The sequence below is a fragment of the Montipora capricornis genome, chromosome 3 (assembly GCF_036669925.1).
Source record: "Montipora capricornis isolate CH-2021 chromosome 3, ASM3666992v2, whole genome shotgun sequence".
Lineage (NCBI taxonomy): Eukaryota > Metazoa > Cnidaria > Anthozoa > Scleractinia > Acroporidae > Montipora > Montipora capricornis.
In genome coordinates this window covers 21,765,941-21,778,613 of record NC_090885.1, presented here as the reverse complement: position 1 = coordinate 21,778,613, position 12,673 = coordinate 21,765,941, and the positions used below count along the sequence as shown (strand labels likewise).

Genomic DNA, 12,673 nt, shown 5'->3' with positions numbered 1-12,673 from the left:
ACCATCATGTATATCATATCATATCTTTATTTAACCTTGGATTTAGAGAATCTTGATGTAGCTAGTATCTCGGAACATTTACCCTCCCAACCATGATACACCACAGAGGACAGACCAAAACACCGGGAACTACATGCCCTTCTCTTCGCGAATAGCCTGTGTGGGTTCTTTTATACGTCCCACAGGATTATGAACATTGAAGGCTTGTCAGACGTGGCCTACGGTTTATCGTCGTTATCCGAGAAGGCTAGAGAGTCTAACCACTTGCAGATGTGATTACAAAGGCAGAATTTTCTCCTCAGTTAATTAAAGATCCTGCCTGAGTGTTGTTCCTGCCGGGGCGAACTCACGACCTTCTGCATATTTGCCCGTGCTCAACCAACTGAGCCACCGGTGCGAAAGCGTTTGACTCTATTAACCATAATCTACTACTTGCAGAGCTGGCCGCTTACGGTGTAACTGAAAACGCCCTTCATCTCCTCCACCCGATCCTACTTAACGGAACGGAAGCAACATGTCAAGGTGAATGATACTTGCTCAGACTGGAAATTTGTAAAGCACGGTGTCCCTAGGGGCTCCATCTTGTGTCTCGTCCTCTTCAATCTATTTTTGAATGACGTCAATTTTTCTGATCAAATTACACCTTCCTTGAGATTACATACTGACGACACCAATAGCTACTCTTCAAGTATTTGTCCCTTGACCCTACAAGTGAATTTACAAGACAGCTTAGCCTCCTAACTATCTGGTTTCGAAAAAACGTTTGAGCTGTTACATAATTAACAATACCAAGTCTGAATCAATTCTATTCAACGGCGCATCTCTACCAGCACCTTTCATCATAGACAACAATCACCTAGACTACGTCAGTCAAATTAAACTTCTCAGAGTCACTATAGACAGCTCCCTCTCTTTTCAAACTCATATCAAAGACATCTGCCATAAAGTGAACACAAATTTTAAAGTCTCAATCTTCCGTCGAATCAGGAAATTTATGCCCATAGAAATCACGATTAAACTTTAAAAAGCTATTATCCTTCCACGCTTGGGATGGCATCTCCGCTCTTTATAGGATCGAGTAAGGCTTGTGTACTAAACTAGAAACAACCAATGCATTCGCTCTGAGAACTCTAGTGAATTTTCCGAATCAACTTTCTACGAAGAACTTCTTAAGGTCGCCGGCTTAAAGAACCTGGAACATCTACGCATCGAGCAAGCCCTCATTCTGGTCTGCAAGAGTATTCATGACCAAGCACCGAATTGTATTCGCCAAATGTTCATCCTGCGAAGCAGTGAATACAGTCTTCGCGGCCATTAAAGCTGCTCCTCTGAAGACCAAATTCATCCTATATGCTCACTCGTTCACTTATCAAGCGCTCAAACACTGGAACAATCTAACCGACATTAGAGAATATAAATGTTTTCAAGAGAAATTTGAAACGGATGTCACTTCATCCTCGCTTGAATGTAACAGTATTCTGCGCAAATGAATCAATTAACAGCATTATTTTTCCATTTTTTCAACTTCAACACTACATTTATGATACTTTCTTTAAAACGATAATCTCTTATTGCATATTTGCATTTAAACGAGCCTTTGCTCATATCCGATATGCGATATGTGGATAAATAAAGTTACTTACTTACTTACTTACTTACTTACTTACTTACTTACTTACTTACTTACTTACTTACTTCCTTCCTTCCTTCCTTCCTTCCTTCCTTCCTTCCTTCCTTACTTACTTACTTACTTACGTACTTACTTACTTTCAGGTCAGGTCAGGGTGTATCCCTGCTACTGTTAAAATGTAACTCAGTACAACCTGCCGCATGGGTAGATGGGACTCGTCAGCTCAGTAAGGCAACTCATCTAGGAGAAGGAAAACTCTGACTTCAAACCTTCACCGCCTTGTGGCTTACCAACTAAAGGGAAAGGCTTCGGGAGTAAACCCTGAGGAAAATCCGGGGATGGAGTCCCTAAGGCGGTACGCTGCTGATTTCAGTGACGTTCCGGCAACTCCTGCGACACTGATGGTGCCACAATGTATCAGCTCCTGCTGTTTCTCTGAATCCATCAACAGTGTGGAGAGGGGGAATCTGCTACATGGGCAACAACCTGTCCTCCTTATCATCCAGCTCTGGCTTGCGCCCCGGAGAGGTCACTCCAGTCTCGCATCACAGCGTGGAAACAACTCGGGAAGCAGCAGATTATCGGTTATAAGCCACAGGGCTCGATTGGCGTAGAGCGTGGCGCCTGGAGTTGCTTCTGACGGCGGGAGAGATCCTCGGATTTCACTGGATAGCTACAGCCCGCCTCAAACTGGGCAGCCCCCAGCCAATAAGGTGTTGACCAGCCACAGTTTGCCTTCCTCTTTGGGTGCATGGGGATTAGGATAAAACCGACAAACAGACTGCAAAACTCGCACCAAGTCCTAAAACTGGGAAGCTGGAATGTCCAAACTATGACACCCAGACTGTCTGATGTCCTTTAAGACACCAGTGATGCAAGGAAAACGGCCGTCATCAACAACGAGCTACTCAGACTGCAGGTGGACATAGCTGCACTGCAAGAGACCCGCCTAGCCGACACAGGAACTCTCAAGGAGAAAGACTTCTTTTTTTTTCTGGCAAGGGAAGAGTGCAGAGGACCGAAGAGAGCATGGAGTTGGATTTTCTGTCAGGAACACCTTGCCTTATCCGAATGCCTGATGACACTCCACCTTCACACTTCAAATAGCCCAGTCACTCTCGTCAGTGCTTACCTTCCTACTCTGACATCAACAGCAGAAGCAAAAGACGAGTTTTATGCCAATCTCAGCGACATCATGAAGACCATACCCCCCAAGGAAAACCTCATCATCCTTGGAGACTTCAATGCGCGAGTGGGGGCCGACCACGACTCATGGCCTTCCTGCCTCGGACACTTTGGAGTTGGGAAGATCAACGACAATGGGCAGCGCCTGCTGGAGTTCTATTCCTACCACGGCCTCTGCGTGACCAACTCCTACTTCCAAACGAAGCCACAACACAAGGTGTCTTGGCATCTTCCCCGCTCAAAGCATTGGCATCAACTGGACATGATCTTGATCCGCCGTACCAACCTCAAGTTCGTGCTCCTTACTCGCACCTACCATAGCGCAGACTGTGACGCTGACCACTCTCTAGTCTGCTGCAAGATCAGGCTACAACCCAAAATGCTCCACAGCTCCCAGCAGAAAGGCAAACCCCGCATCAACACCACCAGCATGCAGCTCCCAGATAAAGTAGAAGAGTTTGCCAAGTTCCTCCAAGACGCTCTGTCTGAAGAACATCAGCATTGCTCTGCTTCCAAGAAATGGGACCACCTCAGAGAGGTCATTCAGAAAACAGCCTTTGCAACCTTCGGGAAGAAGATCTCCAAACACAATGACTGGTTCTTTGCTAAGTCCAGCGAGATGATCCCCGTCATTGATGCAAAGCTTGCTGTCCTTGCTGAATACATGCGCTCCTCCAGCGAGAAGTCTCTCCTAGCACTCAGAGCCGCTAGAAGCAAAGTGCAACAGACTGCAAGGCGTTGTGCCAGCAAATACTGGAAACAGCTCAGCGACTCTATCCAGTCTGCAGCTGGCTCGGGTAACATCAGAGGAATGTACGAGGGCATCAAGACAGCTCTTGGTCCAACACAGGGCAAAACAGCACCCCTTAAGATCACCTGTGGGGAAGTGATTACTGACAAGGGCAAGCAAGTGGACAGGTGGGTGGAGCATCATTCAGAGCTGTACTCCAGAGAAACCACAGTCGTTGCTTCAGCCCTTTGAGGAACTAGATGCTGAACCAGCACTTGACGAACTCAGGAAAGCGATCAAAAGCTTGGCATGCGGCAAAGCACCTGGTACGGATGGAATCCCCCCCAGACCTCATCAAGTGCTGTAAAGACACCCTACTGCAGCCTCTTCACGATGTTCTTTGCCAGTGTTGGAGAGAAGGAGTGGTGCCGCAAGACATGAGATATGCCAAGATCGTCACCCTCTACAAGAATAAGGGTGACAGGAGAGACTGTAACGTCGTTGGGAAACTCTACGCTCTCGTCGTGCCTGCGCGCCTCCAGAAACTTGCTGAGCGTGTCTACCTTGAGTCTCAGTGCGGCTTCCGAGCCAAATGCTCCACAGTGGACATGATATTCTCCCTACGTCAACTTCAGAAGAAATGCAGGGAACAACACAAGCCCTCTACATAGCCTTCATAGACTTGACCAAGGCCTTCGACCTGGTCAGCAGGGAAGGGATCTTTGACATCCTCCCAAAGATTGGTTGCCTCCCAAAAACTAGACAGGCTCGTCAGATCCTTCCATGATGACATGAAGGCAACCATCCAGTACGAGGGCAGCATGTCCAACCCCTTTGACATCAAGAGCGGAATAAAAAAAGAATGCGCCCTTGCTCCCACCCTCTTTGGCATCACTTCGCCCTGCCCCTAAAGCATGGAACTGCAACAGAAGGGGTGTACCTACGCTCCAGATCTGACGGTCGACTTTTCAACCTGGCTCGACTGAAAGCAAAGACCAAAGTGCATGAGACAACCATCCGCGACATGCTCTTTGCTGATGATGCCGCCGTCACTTCGCACACTGAGAAAGAACTCCAGTGCCTCATGGACAGGTTTTACCAGGCCTGCAAAGACTTCGGACTGACCATTAGCCTGAAAAAGACCGATGTGTTGAGTCAGGATGTGGACACTCCACCAGCATCTACATCGACGACTACCAACTTGAAATCGTACACCAATTCACATACCTGGGATCCACCATCAGCGACAACCTGTCCCTGGATGCCGAGATCAGCAAGCGCATTAGCAAGGCTGCCACAACCCTAGGACGCCTCACCACCCGCGTCTGGGAGAACCCAAAGCTGACAATTCCATCAAAGATGGCAGTGCACAAAGCCTGATCCTAAGCAGTCTCCTCTACGGCAGTGAGGCGTGGACAACATACTCCAAACAGGAGCGCAAACTGAACAGCTTCCACATGCGCTCCCTGCGCCCCATCATCGGCATCCATTGGAGTGACAAGGTGCCCAATACCCAGGTCCTCGAGCGCGCTGGTCTTACCAACATGTTCACGCTACTCAGACAACGCAGGTTAGAATGGCTCGGCCACGTGCGCCGGATGGAGGATGAGAGCATCCCAAAGGACATCCTCTATGGCAAACTTGCCTCCGGCAAAAGAACTCTTGGCGGCCCCCAGCTGCGCTACAAAGATGTCTGCAAGAGTGACATGAAAGCCCTGGACATCAACACAGAGAGCTGGGAAGACGCAGCAGCTGACCGCAACAAATGGCGCTGTGTTCTCCGCAAACAGCTGAAGTCTGGCGAAGAAAAGATCCAGACCTCAGGCCAATGAAAAGAGGGCCAAGCGAAAGGCACGCATCGCCACAGCTACCCCAACTAGCCACACCTGCAAGAAATGTGGCCGAGATTGCCACTCCCGCATTGGGCGCATCAGCCACAGCCGGCGCTGTCCCTGAGGCCAAATGACTTGTTCCAGACCGGCGCAAAATCCTTAGTCGACTACGACTGACGGAGGCCTAACTACCTACTTACTTTACTTACTTACGTACAGTCATTTTTGTGACGTAACAAGTTTACCATAGCAACAGGAAAGCCTTGCAAAAACACCCTATATTTGGCTTTATTTGCTTCTTATATCTGAAAAACAGAACTTGGTGACCAGCAGCAGGCCAAGGAGACTCTCTGCAAACCTTTAAAATTCTGTGGAGCGGATCCAGAGCTACCTTATATTTCAATGAAGGAAGGTGGCTATGAAATCGCTCCACATAAGTTTTTTAGACTTTGCAAAAGTTTTATCTAGCATGCTGATTACTTTTCAGAAATAAAAGTGGGGTCACTGAGTTCGTTTTGAGATATGAGCAGCTAAACCCAAGTTGCAGTGTTTTGCCGGTATTTTTGTTGACCCGGTAACTTTTTACGTCACAAAAATGACCGAATCTTTTTCAGCATATAATTGTGTTTGATATGGTGCCATAACATTTCAAGTGATAAAGTCTTGTAGTGTGAATTCTTCTAATAAGAACTTTCTTTCAAGTGTTGAACTGGTTTGAGCCGCCTTAAGGTGCGTTCGATTGACTGTATTCAGAATAGGATACATGGACTAGAATTTAGAAATCCCTCTTTTTTTACGGAAGTTTCACATTAAAATTGTCAAACATTTCCTACAAATGCTAGTTTTAAACATATTTTTATTATCCTTGCTGCTCCTCGAAACGCGCCAAGCCACCGTTTTAATAATCACTCCTATGTATTCCTTATTCCGGAATGAGGGTCAACTCGAACGCGCACTAAGTCTCATTAAAGGCTCAGTATAGAACTGGTGATTCTTCTTCTTTTCCTTACGGTTTGTAAATACTTCCCTTAGTTACTTCTTGATCACTACTAACTGAACTATACAATCTCGTGTCCCCAGGGGGCTTCCACCCAAAGCAGGGAAAAGTCGCCCCGTGGACGAGGGTGATGCAATTATTGAAACCAACATCGAGTACTTCCAACTTCGGTCCTATAAGATTCTTTCTTCTTTCCCTACACTTCTTCTTTGCTTTCAAAGCGACGGTCGAACGCAATTCAATAATCCGAGATTGCTACTTACTGACTAGTCGTAAATATACCTTTAACACTTTTTGTACAGTTATGGGTCACAACAAAATGCAGCTTGTTGTCAGCACGGCCGTCGTGACTTTATAGATATGATTTCCTGTTAGATTTGATTTTCCTTAAGTGTTATGTAGTACCATAATTTACGGCTTTTCCCCTTTTTCTTTCATTTTTGGTTACTGTAGTACGTAATTGTCGATTCGTTGGGGCTCTAAACTGACTTGACGTGAAAACATTTGGCTGTATGAATTTTCGAAGGGCATACTGAAGAATGGGCCGAAAGGGGTCAATCAAAGCGGCTAGCTCTAACCCTAAAATCCATAGTGTTTATCCTCGCATATGGTAAACGTCGGAGCACCAGGGAACTTCAGCGTGCGCTGACCCAAATGCCTGAAAACAGGGGAAACAAAAGAAGAACCGATAGTCGAGGAGTTCTGGGCGCGTTGGCCTAGCCTGCGTACCATAACTATATTGCATCTGGCGATGATTTCGATCACTCGAATGTCTTTAACTGGCAATTAAATCCCAAGCAAAGGTGTATACTTGAAACAGAAATGATATATGAAATGAATCATATACCGAATTGCGGATATACAATTTCAAGTAAATCTACAACGTCAGTGGCTTCAATGAGCTCAGATGTGGTTAGATCGTCGCACTTGGTATATCGTCCGAGGTAATGGGTTCAAATCTCGTTGAAGTCCTGATTTTTCAGTCTATTTTATATGCAGTTTTCTAAAATTGCGTCCATGAATGCGCGAGTATCATAGCTTTACTTGAAGGTTTAACTTGTCCTCAGTCCCCATTGACAGGAATTACACACTGTAGTCATTCAGTTGATAGCGATATTGTGTGTCCTTTTGCCTACATTGGTACGGAGTACATCTGATGCTGACTATGAGAACTTTCTCACAGTAAGGTGGACCTTAAGACGTACCTTATTTTCACGCTCGTATTGCGATGTAAAATAAACAATAAAACATACTACATATCAGAACGAGGGCGACCTTGTAATCGAGCTAGAGTGAAACCCGATTTCAACCATGTAAAAGAATTGAGAAAATTAAGTATATTCAAAGCCTTCTTGAAAAGGACATAATATTAGATTACTCTTTTAGTATTTTACTACTTAAGTATTTATATAGATATAAGAAACATATAAAGTTTCAAGTTTTGGTAATACTGTTATTATTTGGTAATATATACAGTTTGGCTTTTCATGTGAGAGTTAGGGACAAGCTAATTTGAAAACCACTTGTATGTTGAAAATTATTACAGTGGTCATCCATACAATGACACGGGGCTTTGCATTGCTTCTCGGTGAAGCGCTTGAGAAAATGAATTTGAATCTTTATTTTTTTTTTTTAATCTAACCTTAAAGGAAGACTGCTGCTGGCTTTCATGAAAACACTCCCGTATTCCTATCCGCCCCTTCCCCCCCCCTCGCACCTCCATACAATACTCAAGGATTGGCTACGTTATTCGCTGCGAACCAAGAGCGATCTTTATGGTGCAGCGTTCAGGCATTTGGTCAAATAAGTTCCTTATTCCTGTCCTTATTTTCGGCCAGCTACGCTTCAAACTTTTGGTCTGCTTACCAATGCCTATTTAATGCTCCTTCCTTAAAGACCATAAATGGTGAAAAGGGGTAACATCAAAATGAATGTTTCACATGATATAAATACATGTATTAGAGTACCAAAATATCTCGCGGAATTTACCTCGAGGGCTATTAATTAACTTGATAGGCTTGTGTGTCTTCATGACTCTTCAGCTGCATTAGGAATGCGTGCGGCTGCCTCACGGAATATTATGTACACAAAAATAGTTCGACCTTCAGTTCCTCCAAAAAATGAGGCTAAAATTAGAACGTAACTGGAGGAATTAACGCCATTTCCTCAAGAGCATGACAAAGAGCATGAGTGTTTGCCGTGCAGTACATCAGCTTTATTTTCACCAAAACGTTTTGGATGGCTGCGTGTTTCATCACCGAATGGCTTTTGTGTGGTCATTAACTAGTGTCTTTGGGAGGTTCGAGCACGTCAGTCAGATCTTTTGATAACAACTCGTAAGCCTAAATTAAACCATTCGTCATCTACTGGAGAGGCCCTGTTAGGGAGGATTTAGTCATCTCTTATCCCTAAAATTCCGGGCTCTCTTATCCCGTATCCCTAAATTACTGAGACTGTTATCCTTAAAATAACTTATCTTTGGAATTGGACAAAAGTGCATTTTTAAAGTGTAAAGGAACCCGTTTTTTATAGATAACCTAATGCACAGCAGTTGACCAAATAAAGAGCCTGGGAGCAAATATTGGACATCTTTCTTGAATTGGACTGACAAATGCCCGGTTACCGTTCATTACTAGTCGCCAGTGATGTAGATCCTTGGCAACAGTGACCACAAATATGATAATTGAGAAATCAAAGCTATTAACAATTATTCCATGAGCGTGCGTCGGATATGAGATGGTAAATAGCCAACAAGGCGCGTAGCGCCGAGTTGGCTATAACCACTCTCATATCCAACAAGCGCGATGGAATAATTGTTTTATTAAATTCCTTAAACTCCAAAAGTTTGGAAGTACGAAATACGAGCGAAAAAAGAGAGAAAATCCTAACGAAATGAAGATGCGAGGTCGTGTAATACCTCGTGGTCAGACAGGCGCAGGCTCATCACAAAAACATTTCTTACCTTTTCGCGTATCTCTAAGCTTCGAAAGTGATCCAAACTTTCCACAAAAACGTTTTTCTTTTGCTTTATACCGAAAGAAATTTCGCTTTCTGGCGTAAACGTTTTTAGTTTAGCAACGCTAAGCGCAATCATTTACCATATAAGGTCAAACTAAGGTAATGAGCTGATAACCGAGATTGAGTGAACCAATCAGAGCCCGAGAATTGCATTATCCGAGGTTGAGAATTTAATAATTTTCATTATCCCTAAGATTATCTCGGTTATCCATTGTCCCTATAGCTTTTTCGGCGGGTATTTTGCCAGTTATCCCGTATCCCTAAAGCCCCAACAGGGTCTCACTGAGGAGCGATTTGGGAAGCTCTCGTAAGGTTCATGTGATTGACTTGCTGCCAAACCAAACAAAAGAGTACACAACAGAAACAATAAATTCGACTTAAAACACTAGAAGCTGCTTCAGTACTTAATAAAACCTGCTCATCAGAACCGCCACTCTGTTACAAAGCGCTCGCCATTCATCTTTTTTGCAAAAAAGAAATTTCTTTGCCGGACAGACTACAAAACAACAGCAAATAGCGACAATCAGAACTTCATCACAGTTCACAAATAGATTAACGAGATTTCTTACAGTGGCGCACATGGCAGTAACTACATGGAGTGCAGCAACGTCCATTCCCAGGGTTTTTCCGTGATGACTTTTCCAGAATTGTAGATTGAATAGGTGAACTGGCGAACTGGTTTACAACATAGCCTTGTTCCGCGTAAAAGAGTAATTTCATAATTAATAATATTCCTGGAGCAAAGTGTCAGTGTATTCCGCGTATAATTGGCAAAGAAGACTAATAAGAAAAATTTGAACTGCACGAGCCAGTTCGTGCATCGTGTTATGAGTTGTCTGGTCAGTGGCACTGACGCTGTAGGCTGGATCGTCAAATTATAATATCCAAAATACTGATCCTCGACTGTAAATGCGCTTTGAAGCTTCAAGTTGTTGAAACAGGGAGTGATGTATTCGCCCACCGGCAACTCATGACGTTCACCAATGATGTCTTCGTTATTTAGAGAACTTGAAACTAAAGCTATCGGTTACACCGTTAAATGAATGATGACGATTGTGATAGATTCTGCTTATCGAATAGATTGGCATCTTGCATCCCGCCTCAGAGAAACTTTTCGTTTGAATACACGATTTAAATAATAATGACAAAGCATACTTAAGATGCCAATGGTAAGTAGTAGGCCAGTTTGAGTTCAGTTCATAAAAACCGGGGAGCTGCGACTACAACTCAAGATCTGTTTTAAACTGAAACAAAAAAGGAACAGCCTGTTTCATTTTGTAAAGGCAGATTCACTCATCTCATTCCTGAAATAACCACCACCCCGCTTCCAGACCTTTCCATCCGTAGTGGAATGCATGAATAATAAGACTGCCATGACGTTGTAAAATTCCAGCGGTCTACCAAGAGATATCACGCGGCCAAGAAATCAAAGTAGTTTCGTCTACAATGTTAGCAGAGTCCTTTTTGATTTTCAATGATACATCTATTTAGGGATGATTGACGCACTCTGCTTGCAGGGTATCTTTTGGTATGACCTGTTAAAAGGGTACGTATAAATTAAAACAAATGGGATTCCATCACAAACCGGCTCATTAATTGTCAAATGCACCCCACTTCTCCGATAATATCATTCTCATCCGTAATCTTCATATCTAACAGTCTGATAAAAATCTTACATTTCCTATTTCTCTCAGGCATCGGGAAGCTCGGCTTTTAAAGCGGAAGAAGGTTAAATTTTGAGGTATGACAATTAATAATATAAACGCGCGGTTCGGACTCAAAACACCAAATTCCGTCATTCCTTTAGGGATTACACCCAACGGTAATTGTCTCGGAAATTGGTTGGTGGGTGTGAACCAATATGCGGAATATAAGAAGATAGATGTTTGAGTTTCATTCAAAAGGTAAAGAGAATCGCACAGGCGAACCTTGAAGAAGCATCTCGGCTGAGGGACCAAAGAGAAGAAAAGGCAAAAAAGGGACAAAGATTAAAAGGAAGGAAACAAATTAATGAACAATGAATAAGGTATGGATATTTTCTCTTGTATAGTGTCCTTTAAATTCGTGTTATCAAAACAAGTACAAAAAAAAGGGTTGGTAGAGGCTTAGTCAAAGAATTTCATCGAACTAGAGTTTTTAAAGTAATTCATGTTGAGACGTACTTAAAAGATTTCGTGACATTTAGAAAATGTCAGTCTTTCTTTGTAGATTCTTTTTAGTATATAAAAATAGCGGTTCTTTCTCAGGGATAGTTAAATCAAGTGAAATTAAGTTCGTGAAAACAATAACCGACAGGCTTCTAGTCATGTCACAAAAACACGAAAATTCTTAATGGGGCGAATTTATCTATTTGTTTTGAGAGGTTTCTCGATAGCTGTAATAAATGCTGACGTTCTCCGTGTTCTATTACCTTGTTAAAGTCCGTCCATTAGCAACACTCACACGCCTCAGATAGCACAAGATAAGGAGTGATAAATGAGAAAATCGTGTGGGAATCTTGAAAAGGCTTTTCGAAGTTGCTTCTTTTTGTTCATAAAACGTCAAATAATAAGTAAATTAGCTGGGGTTTAGTTTCTATAAATGCGAGAAATTATAGCCATTTTTCGAAGTTGGTTAGCGACCCTGCCTAGTTTTGTCAAAAACTCAGTTTCAATTTGTATTTGTTTCAGGTGACTTTGCTCAAGAAAATAACTCTGATCGTGTGCCTCGCTTCAATGTTTATCATGAAAAATGACGTCACCGCTTATGTGATCAGGGGCGTTCACGAATGCTTTGCAAACTGTGAGAATAAGTATTTGGACTGTGCGCAATTTGCGAAATGAAGGAGAGTGCAAGACGCTGTGAAAAGAGATGCGACAGAGTGTTTTTTCTCTGTGCAGCTGATTGTCCACCGTATTAAACAGATAATGGAAAAAGAATGTGATATTTAAAACGTAATGAAAATTACTTTCGGCGTGCATTGCCGGAGGCTTTTATCATCGAGTGATGACAACGGAGACAACTTCATGACAGCCAAATTCGTCATCGTTTTATTCGTGTAGGATGTCATGCCTCTAAATATTGCAATCCAGAACTGTGATAATATGTTAGCTCGTTTCTAGCATGCATGTGGAAAAATCATGCATTGAATTGCGGGCAGAAGTAAGTCTTATTGTGGAGCGTTTTCTTTTTTCCCGTCTCAAAAGACGCTATTTCGAAAAAAGAGAATGAACAATACATACTTTCTGACTAAAAGAAAGTAAATTGAACTTAATTCCTCTCAGTGTCTTATGACTAACAAA

General features: G+C 43.2%; 2 protein-coding genes and 1 long non-coding RNA gene across 3 annotated transcripts; all 3 read left to right on the top strand.

Moving 5' to 3' along the window:
• Positions 1 to 1,244: 1,244 nt before the first annotated feature.
• LOC138039951 (craniofacial development protein 2-like) lies at positions 1,245 to 3,797 on the top strand. Its single transcript, XM_068885772.1, has 2 exons — positions 1,245 to 1,467; positions 2,494 to 3,797. Exons 1-2 carry the CDS (start codon positions 1,245 to 1,247, stop codon positions 3,795 to 3,797), a joined length of 1,527 nt encoding a protein of 508 aa, XP_068741873.1.
• Positions 3,798 to 5,002: 1,205 nt separating this feature from the next.
• On the top strand, positions 5,003 to 5,377 carry LOC138039950 (uncharacterized). The gene has a single exon (XM_068885771.1). It carries the CDS (start codon positions 5,003 to 5,005, stop codon positions 5,375 to 5,377), a length of 375 nt encoding a protein of 124 aa, XP_068741872.1.
• Positions 5,378 to 11,244: 5,867 nt separating this feature from the next.
• Positions 11,245 to 12,649, top strand: LOC138042547 (uncharacterized). The gene is made up of 2 exons (XR_011131014.1): positions 11,245 to 11,418; positions 12,062 to 12,649. It is a non-coding gene; the product is annotated as an uncharacterized lncRNA (long non-coding RNA).
• Positions 12,650 to 12,673: the final 24 nt, after the last annotated feature.

Coding starts and splice junctions, on each gene's coding strand:
- LOC138039951 (XM_068885772.1), top strand. CDS start 1,245: ATGACCAAGCACCGAATTGTATTCGCCAAATGTTCATCCTGCGAAGCA. Junction 1,468..2,493: donor CACTTCATCCTCGCTTGAAT/GTAACAGTATTC, acceptor ATGTCCTTTAAG/ACACCAGTGATGCAAGGAAA.
- LOC138039950 (XM_068885771.1), top strand. CDS start 5,003: ATGCGCTCCCTGCGCCCCATCATCGGCATCCATTGGAGTGACAAGGTG.